The sequence below is a fragment of the Citrus sinensis genome, chromosome 4 (assembly GCF_022201045.2).
Source record: "Citrus sinensis cultivar Valencia sweet orange chromosome 4, DVS_A1.0, whole genome shotgun sequence".
NCBI classification, from domain to species: Eukaryota; Viridiplantae; Streptophyta; class Magnoliopsida; order Sapindales; family Rutaceae; genus Citrus; species Citrus sinensis.
The window spans coordinates 12,466,925-12,479,203 of NC_068559.1; the positions used below are offsets into that span (position 1 = coordinate 12,466,925).

A 12,279-nucleotide genomic window follows, 5' to 3' on the forward strand; every position below is an offset into this window, starting at 1 on the left:
ATTTATTGTGAGTTCTAAAGAATCTATTTTTTGTTTCAATAATTCAATTTTCTTTTTAGAAATTACTATATTATTATTCTTAAAACAATCTAAAATTTTATGTGAGTTATATGCACAAATTTATTATGACTAAAAACAAGAGTATCATCTGACTATACAAAATTTTAAAAATGGTTTTAATATTTTATCCATTCTATCTTGAAAAACTTATGATATATTTTTTAATCCAAATAGCATTACTAACCATTCAAAATATCCTTTTGAACAACTAAAAGCTATCCATGGAACAAATTCTTCATGGAGTCGTATTTCCCAAATTCCACTTTTACAAATCAAATGTAGAAAAAATATCTATCATTTTTTATACGATTTACTAATTCATCTTTATTGGATAATTTATAACTATTATCTGACATATTATCGTTTAATCTTTTATAATTAATTACCATCTTACTCTTACCTCGTTTTTGTTCACTATGGTTATTTACTATAAATGTTGTACTTCTATGTCTACTTGTACTATTTCTTATTACTTTTAATTTTATTTCTATCTTCTAAACTATATGCTAAATCTTGTTCTTTTATTGTTATGTCTGAATTAATTATTTCTAATTTATATACCACTTTATTATCTTTTCTAATTGTCTCTAATTTTTCTAACTCTTCTACTTTTTTCTTAATATTTTTGAGCCATCTATCACATTCAAAATATTCAACTTCTAGAACTTGGTTGAATGATTGTAGATTTTTTAAAGAAATTTACTCCATTTGAAGTTATTAATATACTATTATTTCCTAATAAAACGTTCAAGGAAAATTCTATGATGTTTTTTTTATACTTATTACATGTCCAAGAACTTGATGTTATTTTACCTTACTTTCAGGGAAAAACAAAAATCAGCACCGACATTATCATATAAGCCAGATGATAAATTTTAAATTTTGAATTAGCAGTGTGCCAAAATTGTGAGTAAATAGGTGATAATTTTTCCAAGTGAAAATAAATAAATAAAGAAAGAGGAAAAATGAAATGAAAATGTGAATATTATATACCGATCCCAAAACTAGTAACCACGTTGCAAAATATGAGAAATTGTTTACTGTTCCTAGATCATCCACCAAAATTACACAGATGCACTTCTAAGGCTAAACCAAGATAAACATCAAGCCAAATCTAGTCGTATACATCATTCTCTACCTTATACAATCAAGGCTTTTGACCTTGGCTTCTGATACAAAAATGTCAATATCAGAGAAACAGAACAATAATCATTCACAATTCAGTCCATAAATAATGTTTCTCAAGAGTTCACGACTGAAAAATACATGCACTCTTCACATATCTCATATGGCAGTGAGGTAACACAACGTAAAATAGGCGAAAAAAAAAAGAATAACATTTACCAATATACATGCATCACTCTGTTACTGCACTATCGTCTATCCATCACCACATTTCTGTCCAAGGTTGTATGAAACACAGAGATGACAAATAATCCATAACGGTGTTTGTATTGTTAATCAAATCAGAAATATTGATCTAACCAGGAGACACAAAAAGTTGAATATGGATTACTGGAATCTGCTTCATTTCCACGAAGAACCACCTAGCCTTATCACCTCTTCATCATTAGTATCCCTCCTTGCAATCCGTTCAGGTCCAGCAACTTCTTTTTGATCACTTACATCACCATACAGATCCTTAAGCTTGGCAAGGTTGCTAGATGCAGATGTCTTCTCCTTGTTTCCATCTGTCTGCGGACTTGGATCACGATCAATACATGCATTGCCAGTTTGAAGACTCCGACTTCTGCTTCTGCTCCTGCTCCGGCTCCTACTACGCTTCCTACCTGAATTGGCTTCTTTATAATGTCTCCTTCCATCATGTCTGTTCTCGTATTCCCTTCGACTTTCTCTCTCCAAGTACCTAGATCTCCTGTCATAATCACGCCGCTGCTCCCTTTCTCTCTCCCATTCCTTGTCCCTGTCTCGGTCCCTCTCCCTGCCACGATCATGACCTCGATCCCGGTCCTGGTCCCAGTCTCTTTCCAACTCCCTATCTCTGTCACGCTCTCTACCTCTGTCCCGGATCCGGTCTCGATCCCTCTCCCTATCAAAGTATTCCCTATCAGAATATTCATGACTACTGCTGCGACGGTTTCTAGGAGATCTTCGTAAATCTTCACTGCTAGCTCTATCATACATGGGTGGTGGTGGTAGGGTGCGACGTACAGGGGATGAGTCCCTCGTTGATGCACGATGAGGAGCACGTTGGCCAAAAGAGACTGAAAGTGCAGCTTTTACAGATGGAGGTCGTCGTGCAGTATCGTCAGATCCATAGCGGTTAGTATCCCCAGTTACACCTGAGTGTTTTGAGGGGAGCTTCATCTTCTCAAGATTAATTATAATCTGCCGCAGAACAGGAACGGGGATGCGAGGGAAGAGGGTATCAAAGTAGTACTGCATTAGGATAAGACAACATGGTAATTAATGTCTTTTACTTAATGATAGCTAGGGGTGGTCAACAAAATGAAGCTGCAGAATGCAACATATTAAGCTCATAATCTAGTATATAAAAGGACATTTGGCCATACAGAACAGAACTATTAAAGAAAGAAAAAAAGTAATCAAATAATTACAAATAAACAGGGAGACACACAGGATCAGGACAATTATTGGTCAACAGCAGTTCACACAGAAACCAGGCACAGAGAAAGCATAACCCTGGCTTTGAACTCAACAAAGAAAGGAGAATTGGCACTTTTCATAACAAAGCCACAATATAAACCACAGCAGTTTTCCAGTCAACATCTGCTCTGTGCTTGAAGACTTTCAGAATATGTTTTTGTTGCATGCCTTTCCTGAATGATTACTAGTAACCAGACCAATATGTTCCAAATGAAAGTAAGAGGGAAAAAAATGACGTACTCAAAACTGTTTTCCTACTTGAAATAATCAATTTGATCAAGCACTTGCCATCTGTTTTTATTAGTTGATTCTTTGCCAACATTATAAATGTTACTTGACAGCATGAAAACACTATCTGCCATCTATCCAAGAGATGTTATAGACAAAGAACACCGTTGTGTTGTCAAGTCAAGAAAAATAGGGACTCATCATCAAAGGCTAACTCAGATTCAGATTTAGGATGGATTAAGCACAGATGCACAATAGATACCTTTCACAACAAGAAGAAAGAAGTTAAAACTTTTTTAAAACATGAAAAACCTAGTATTTATCTATCAAGAAAAAAGTCAGTCAAGAAGTTGGGGCCTCATCATCATGGCCAACTGAGTTTAAGAAATATATGATGCAATAACACAGGTGGCCAACTGAATGTGTATCGGCCAACTAAGCTTGTTCACGTACAAGAGTAGGGTAAATATGTGCAGTATCAATCTAAAAGTTCAATACAACAAACCTGTCCAAGAAGCAAATCACGCACATATACACCCATTGTGGTCACTCTTCCGTTCGATCCAGGAGAGAATTCCTGAGATACAATAATAGGATTTTGGGGTGTTACTATGTATGTAATAAATAGGAAAGTGAAGTATTGGAATAACAAATTGTCAGGACTTGTAGAGTTGTTCATTATTCTATGCAATGAACTTGGTGAATTAGACAAATAAATATTTAGCAAGACAAAAACTAAAAAGGTAGCAGCTACATCAATCCAGAAAGGAGATATAACAGGATTATTGAGGATAGAAATGAGTTCCAGAAATGCCTGGGTGACATCACCAATCCAGAAAACAATATAATTGAAAGCTAAATAAATACTTGAATACTAATTTATTTATTAAGATCAAAAACTGGGAATAGAAGATCCTCGAACTGAAGATGTACTGCTTTCCCGTCTCCAATATTTGAAGTGCCAAAGCACTACATCACCCACACCACTTCAAAATTCAGGGTCATTGAAAGAATTTCCAACAACAGCATAATGAGTTTGATTGTGTTGACACTCTACAACTTCTGTGAAAAGATACCACAGTCAAAATATAGGAACTTTGGAAGTTTAAGATGATCTCAAATCTGATATTCTAAAGCCAAGTTTTATTTTCTTCCCAAAACATAGAAACACTTAATGCTGCAACAGCTGGAAAGAAATTTAATAGCAAGGAACATTTTCCACGTTACCAAACTCCTAAAATCTTGCAAGGATAAAAGGAAAAGACATTATGACGCCCAATTACCTTCCAATCTATCAAAATGATAGTTATACAAATATCGAAAATTTGAAATGCTAGTTTTAGTCCCAGCCGTTAGCTTATGAGTGTTAAATGTAAACAGAGTAAGGGTGAAAGGGCCAATATAAATGACAGCCAACTAAATCAAGATAATAATTTTATGAGCGACAATGTTGAAAAAAGGGTAATAGAAAAACAATGCAAATCCATCTATATTCCCATCATCTCTCTCATTTCTCTCATTGCTAACTTAAATCTTCAAACTCTATTAGGATCACTGAAATCCCAATCAATTGAAGTTAAAGAATCAACATATGTATTCTGTTGAGCCTCCTATTTCGGCTCAGTGACTAAACCTCTATTTTTCACATTATCAAACTTTTTTCTTCATCAGACTATAATGGATGAGGGTTTATTTTATGTTTTTGCTTTGGTTTTAGCTTTCTGAGAAAGTATTTAAAGATACAGAAAACTGCAAGTGTGGACAGAGGATGATAGAAACCAAACTGAGCAGCCAGTTATTTTGTTCAAATCCAAAATTCAACACTACCTTCAGATTTTTTGTGAGGAATAATCTAGCAATGCAAATGATTTTTTTGATAACAGATCTAAGCAATTAAGAGTTCCATCAATCAATATGTGATGCAATTTTCTTCTGCAATCGGAGTTGAAGGCGAAAAACAGCATGAGAAACGGACCAACTACCAAGTGTTTAACATTTTACACAATAAAGCATCAAGGGAAAGTGGTTTGGAGTTGTCAGCGTGGGCTTTGGAAAGTTTCAATCATATGTCTGCACATTTGATAAAACTTAAGTGCACCAAGAACATATTATTTATCAGTAAATCAAAGTTCCAAAAACAAAGTAATAAATAAAAGGGAGATTGCCAATTTCCCCCCTACAATAATCAACATATACCATTTCTCCCCCTGCTGTTTTTATAATGGCCAAAAACCCCCCTGACAGTATAAGTTTACAATATTACCCTTATTTTCAACTACTCTTTTATTTTCATTTATTATAAATTAAATAAATCACATGAATAGAAACTAAATAAAAAATTAAGCATTAAAAACAAGAAATATATGATTTGATATGAGAAAAAAATTAATAATAAAATTTTTTTCTTGTACTTATTTATTTTGTGAAAATTTTCTTATAATAAATATATAAGAAAGTTATTATAAAATGATAAAAAAATTATTATAAGAAAATTTGAATGACAAATAAAAATTTATTATAAGATAAATAATAAAATATTTTACCTATACTTTTTATATTTAATTTTAAAATGATAAAAAAATTATTATAAGAAAATTTGAATGACAAATAAAAATTTATTATAAGATAAATAATAAAATATTTTACCTATACTTTTTATATTTAATTTTAAAATATTACAAAATGTTTATTATAAGAAAATGTTCACAAAATAAATAAGTACAAAAAAAAATTTATTATTAATTTTTTTGCTCATATCAAAACATATATTTCTTGTTTTTAATACTTAATTTTTTTTTTATATATATATTAATTACTGTGGGGGGAAAGTGACAATCCCCCTAAATAAAATGAAAAAATAAAAAATGAAGAGTGATGAACTATGTCTTCCTATCTTAAAGAGTCTTTTATAGGGTAATACTATCTTTTTAAGTATTTGGGATACCATTGTCTTTCTAAAGGCCAACAGCAGTCACGGCCCTATAACAATCAGTAATAGTTGAAAGTAGGAACCAACATTAGAATTTCCAAATCTGTAAGGATTTAACTGTCACTTTCACAAACTGCTGGGACGTTGGCTGTCATTTTCCCCATCTCATAAAGTGATTCACACTAGTTCCTTGCAAGTGATAAAATGCTTTTCAGGCTTAACAAATTACTAAATATGAGATGCTAACGACCATAACCAGCTAAAATTCATTGTATTACCTCTTCATCTTTAAGATATTGTTCAAACCAATTCCACAATGTCTTTGGATCTGCAGCATATCTCAAGTAGAGGAAACCGATCTGCAAAATAGTTATAATAAATAAATAAACAAATAAATAGGTATCAATCTAAAAAATTACACCATAAGAATCATGGAGTGAGAGGTAATATGCATGTAATACATTCAAAAGGGAAAATGTAAGAATAGAGATAATGGACATCAAGTTCTAAAATCTGAAACTGCAATGCCTGTTCCAGAGCCATAAGTAGTTATAACACTGTAGCAACAGCAGGTAAAGCACCGATAAGAATCAGAAAGCAAATTTCGATCCAATAATAAACTTTAATAAAAAGAAAGCAACAGAAGAAAGAAATCCTAGGACACAGAATGTCTCAGTAACTAAGGGAAAGGACACCTCAAACCTTGTTTTCTGTAGATATCTGCTAAGCAAAGCAAGTGCATTATTAGATGGAAACAAGAAAGTCTCTGCAACTCAAAGAAACAACGACACTTCAACCTTGATTGTAGAAATCTGCTTTGCAAAACAAGGGGATCATCATGTAATATATATGCATGTATTCACACACCTATATCATGGTGAAAGTGCAACAACTAGAACAAACCATATCACATCTGTTTGGTCTATTAAGTCAATGAAATAAAACTTAACTCTCAAAATTTGTTGGTAGACAAATTTTACCAGAAAAGGATTACATGTAAAAATAAACACCAAAAAAGAAATGCATAGATGATAAGATTACCATCTGTTTCTCTTGGTATTCTAAAGAATTCCATTTTATACAGTTCCTTGTTAAGAATAATATTAATTGATTAGAGTAACATTTTGAATTCTATTTAACTTACATGATTTAATAAGCAACTTTGCAGATTGAATAGAAAATGGGATTCTGTCACCAATTCACCATACTTAGAAACAAATGACAGCAAAACAAATGCATAATGGGAATCCTATGTTGGGATCTATCATCTTTGATACAATTTTCATTTTCTTATCAAAAAAGGAAAAGAGATATTCTATCACTATACCCACACACTTCAATCTCTTTTGATTCAACCATCTTGATTGTCACCAAAGCAGAAACAACAATATTGGGTTTACTTTTATCTTCAGACTTTGCAATGAAACAAGTTTCATTAGTTTTCACTAGCTTGGGTGGTGATTTCCCATTATATCCTATCAATTTAGATATTTTTGGCATTGGTTGCTTTGAATAACTGCATCATCAATTTTTCTTATCCACTGGCTAAAAGAACTACCAAATGTTTAGAGACTTGAAAAGAATTGGTCCTTCATCAAAGTGAATCTGAGAGGAAGATATTTTTTTTCATCTTTTGATTGATCTCTCTCCTTGGTACTATGTAAGGCTGAATTAGTTCTAAATAGTTTTTCCCATCCAAATTTTTGTCTAAAGTAAAAACAATTCTAGACTCTTTGTCCTTGACACCATAGCACCATGAACACACGGCTCCTCGTAGTTTCTATAAAAAAAATATGAAATTCGAATGTCAGCAGCCAAAACATCAGTAGAAATTGTTCAACCAAATTTTAATGAAAACCATCAATTTTAAGGATAGCATATGTTACATGAATGATCTGTCCAAAATTTTCTATGGTGACTCCATGTTACTACTCTCATAGCACCTTGTAATTTGGAACAGAATGGACCTAGAGTAAAAAAAGTGGGAAAAAAAGAGAGAACTGTTAAAGAAAGAATGAAAAAATATGCATGAAGAAAATTATGGAATCTCACTGATGCCTCTTAGAGCTCTTATCAAGAAGAAATTTTGATGGAACCTAATGGTAGAACAAGCAAGAAAGATTATTTTCCAAGTCTGATTATCCATCAAAAGGTTTGCACAAGATAACAATGTAATAATAAAAACAAACATAATCAACAGGAACGAAAAAGAGAGAGAGAGTGTGCAATCCAAACTCAATGTCAACTACATCACTTCACTCTCCCCACTAGCTAAATCCAAATAAAGATTAAATTCTAATAACCTAAATGTCAGTAGAGTCAAAAAATCACTATTTCACCTCAATTTGAAAGAAAAAAGCGCCCCAATGATTGCAACAGAGCTACTTTACTTTCGAACAGCCATCTGCATTGATATCCTAATACGAAGCAGTTCAAATCCTACTTAAGACTAAAAAGAGATTTTACTAATAACTAAAATGGCACAACTACTGGATGTTGCAATATGCTAACTAGAAGGGAGAAGATCGACCAAGGTAGCAGTATACTAAGCTTTTAATTATGGAAAGGAAGGTAAGAGGATGTGAATTAAAAAGAAAACACAATAAAAGAAAAAACAAAACTGAAGTGGATGCCCATTGGTGTACATTTGCCTCCTGCAGCATTTAGATTAGTGAATGCACTTAGGAGTCGAGAGAACAGAAAAGAGGAGAACAGTGATGATTAATGCTACGTTTACTTTTTGGATTGGATTGAGAATCATGAGGAGTGGGAATCCTAGGATTGAGAGTGTGGAGTGGGAGTGGGAGTAGGTTGTTTACTTACACTGGAATGGAAGCATGGAATAGAGATCAGAATCCAATTTATGTATTTACTCTGTCTTGGATTGAGAGTAAATAGTTTCAAATTATAATTTTATCCTTATTTAAAGAATTATAGTTTTTAATTACAAAACTAATAAAAAATATATTTAATGAATAATATTTATTTTATTATATTTGTAAATTTATTATAATTATTAACATTCTTAATTATGAACAATAAATTATTAATTTTAATTTTAATATAAAATGAAACCTTATTTTATTTAATATAATTATATTAAATTTATTATTATATAAAATAATAATATAATATTATTTAGTACAAAATTAATATTTTCTTAGAATAAACTATTTATTATTATTATTATTAAATAAATATAGTACTATTATTTTTAAAATAAATATAATAATATTATATTTATTAATTCTCTATTAATATAATAATATTATTTTAAAATAATTTTAACTTAGAATCAATGCAAATTATTATTTAGTTAAATATAATATTATTATTCAAATAAATATAATAATATTATTCAAATAAATATAATATTATTTATTTTATTTTATTAATTATAAAATATTAAATTAAATTAAATTAAAAATAAAATGGTAAAAAAGGGAGAGGTGGGAGTGGATTCTCACTCCCACCTCCCCCAATGGGAGTCCCACTCCCACTCCCCACTCCAAAAATAGATGGGGCCCACGGAGTGGGATTCCCAATCCCTTCCCATTTTGAGGAAGTAAACGCTGGAGTGGGAGGAATCCACACTCCTCACTTCCACTCCAACAAGTAAACATAGCCTAAATTGATAGAAGCACAATCACTGTTAAGTACAGCTCCAATTCATTGAAACATAAGTACTGTGCATGAATGGTGCTATGCTTGCAGCATATAAATCTATAATGCTCTAAATTTTGAAACTAGATAACAAAACAAGATAATTATGCCCACATAAATACGACATTAATGCCAATACCTTCCAATTCGCAATCCACATTGAACAACCAAAGACCACACACTCCCATTATAAAATTGCTAACAAATAACTGAAAAAACTCCCTTTCTTGTAAGAACTAAAACTGGTATTTAACTTCCAAATTGTCTACACATTTACACAAGCACAAATAGACAAATAAATATAAATCCTCTATAATAAACCTGTAAGAAAATCATTCTTGCATTTGTACTATGCTTAAATTAGATGTATCCTATCAAAATCAATAACATAAACTAAAGTATCATAAGACCATGAGTCAATTCCCAGTCAATACTAATGCTCAACTAAAGTAAGTAAAGGCAGAGTCTCTACTTACCGCTCTGATGTAAGGAGAATCCGGGTGCTTCAGTAAGCCATGCATTTGTTTGACAGTAAGTTTCATAGTGAAAAACTTGTAAAGAAGACAGAATGCAGTTGATGGACCACGACAATTTCCAGTCATCCAAGGTTCCACATGATCCACCTGATTGTAAATTTCATCTATCACCTCATGGTAGGTCTTTAAGCGGTAAAGTTCTTTGAAGTAATCAGACGATAGTATGTTCATACAAAGGACCTTCTCCAACAAAGAATCAATTGGTTTACCGCAAGTCTGAATTTCCGTCATGGGTCACCAAATTAAGTATATAATGTATTTAGTATCAACGCAATCTTATTCCTATAAGCAATATGAAACTTGTGAGTTATACAATTTAAGAAACAGAGAGAACAGTAGCAAAGCCACTACCGAATTATTTCTCAATACAGGAATACCAAAATCAACGAAAATAGCAAATAAGAAATTCAAATTAGGTCAAGAAAATAATAATAATAATAATAATAATTTATAGCTTTTTTTTCAACCAAACAGAAGCAGCTAAGGAAGTAAACTTTGAATATATATTGGGATACAAAGAGAAAATTAAAGCTTAACGAAGGAATATTGAAAGGGAAACACTAAAAAGCATAAATTTCCAGAGACTCAAAATTTCAAAATGAATCAAATCCCTGCCAGGCAGCCACCTAAAATTCCAAAATAAAATACCAGCCCGGCTCAATGATGCAATAATGATACCAAATGACAAACATATATAATACATTAATAACCCATCACCATCAATACTCAAGACAACAAAAATTACAATGTTAAGAAACCGAATCAGCAACAATTACAAATGGCCATTATACAAAAGAAGATTGAACAGTATCAGTGCCTGTGACGCTCTTACCCATGCCCAAAAGAAGATTGAATTACAAATAACCTTACCCTGTGCGGGCTGACGACAACAAACGAAGCCGGAGGCAGCGACAGCTGCTGGAACAATGAAGAAAATCGAGAACGGCCAGAAGCTACCACGTCGACACACCTGAACCTAAGTGACAGCAGCGGCGGCGTGGGCGTGGGAGTTTGTTAGCGGCGGCAGTGGCTGCAGCGTGGGCGTGTGTGAGTGAACGTGTCGTTCTTTCTCTTTCACGATAGAGAAGAAGTCAAGAAAGAGAGAAGGGGAATTAGGGATTGCTATATATTGCGTTGGAGGGGGTGGGGGTGTGGAGAGCGTGGGGAAGGCTAACCGGATTGGTTTTTCAGTATCTGAACCGAAATATAAGTCAATCAGTTTTAAAAATTAAATCCGATTGAGTTGTTATGGTTAAACCGAACCTGAAATGCCCACCCCGTGCCCGTAGTAAGAATGCCTTAACGAATTTTGGAAAGCCTTAAATTATGTTATCTAGGCGCGAGCGAACCACGACGTGTAAATGACCAGGCCGACCGAACCGCTTAATTTAAAGAGAAAATAAAAATAAAAATATGTAAATTCAAAAAACATAAATATGACCGATTTCTTAACATTAATTTTTTTCACATTAGACTCTCCAATTAAATAGTATATTAAAAGTTTTGGTACCATGATTTGTCCTTTTCTGTGTCAGCCAATAAATTTAATGGAAAAATTTTGCAACGGCTAGAGATTTGTTCAATTGATTATTAACATTCCAATCTCTATTGTTTATTGCAAAACCATAAATGTCAAAAGTTTTAAAATATATATACTTGTAAGTTGTTGTGCAAATTTTATTAAAATCGCAAGTGAACGAATCTATTATATAATAGATTAATAGTGACGAGTGTTGATCTCACGAGGAGGTGAATTTTAATTATATATAGAATTAATTTTTTATGAGGGTAGTTGAATTTGTGGTGGAAGTAATTTAAACTATCCTAGAATTTAAATGGGAATGATGGAAATAAATTGAAGTGAAAATCTATTAAAATAACGTACTTAGGTATCTGGATTTGCATCAACATGCCCCATGAGCTAAATATTCCTTATTATTGTCATTTAAATCATGAGGGGATTTCCACTCCTCATGAACCACACTTTAATCAATATGGTGCTAAGGGTTTATCGTGCCAAATAATAATAACCTTGTACTAGGGAGCCGATGAAACCAGGACGGTATCTAGACAAAATTATTACTATTTGTCGACGAAAAGTCAAAACATCCACAATAATTAGAGGGGAAGAGAAAGTAAATTTACCAAATAAAGCCCATGACACATGTTGAGACTTCACCTTCAACCCAAGCTTGAAAGAAAATTAGCTACTCATAATTGAACTAGGGGTAAAAT

General features: G+C 32.4%; 1 protein-coding gene across 9 annotated transcripts; it reads right to left on the minus strand.

Annotated features, from left to right (window-relative positions):
- Positions 1 to 1,249: 1,249 nt before the first annotated feature.
- Positions 1,250 to 11,367, minus strand: LOC102623605 (pre-mRNA splicing factor SR-like 1). Of its 9 annotated transcripts, XR_008054006.1 has the most exons (6): positions 10,915 to 11,364; positions 9,985 to 10,326; positions 6,548 to 6,611; positions 6,124 to 6,204; positions 3,422 to 3,493; positions 2,383 to 2,460 (listed from the first exon to the last, which is right to left on the minus strand). XR_008054006.1 is itself a non-coding variant. In XM_006491661.4 (5 exons), exons 2-5 carry the CDS (start codon positions 10,273 to 10,275, stop codon positions 1,588 to 1,590), a joined length of 1,317 nt encoding a protein of 438 aa, XP_006491724.1. In that variant the 5' UTR covers positions 10,276 to 10,326; positions 10,915 to 11,335; the 3' UTR covers positions 1,250 to 1,587. The 9 variants fall into 9 exon arrangements, 7 of the variants coding, with proteins under 7 accessions (XP_006491724.1, XP_006491725.1, XP_052295180.1 ...); XM_006491661.4 differs by lacking the exon at positions 6,548 to 6,611 and having other exon boundaries at positions 1,250 to 2,460; positions 10,915 to 11,335; XM_006491662.4 differs by lacking the exon at positions 6,548 to 6,611 and having other exon boundaries at positions 1,250 to 2,460; positions 9,985 to 10,131; positions 10,915 to 11,334.
- Between the last annotated feature and the right edge of the window lie 912 nt (positions 11,368 to 12,279).

Coding starts and splice junctions, on each gene's coding strand:
- LOC102623605 (XM_006491661.4), bottom strand. CDS start 10,275: ATGACGGAAATTCAGACTTGCGGTAAACCAATTGATTCTTTGTTGGAG. Junction 3,494..6,123: donor AATATCTTAAAGATGAAGAG/GTAATACAATGA, acceptor ATTGTATCTCAG/GAATTCTCTCCTGGATCGAA. Junction 2,461..3,421: donor GTGATTTGCTTCTTGGACAG/GTTTGTTGTATT, acceptor ATCCTAATGCAG/TACTACTTTGATACCCTCTT.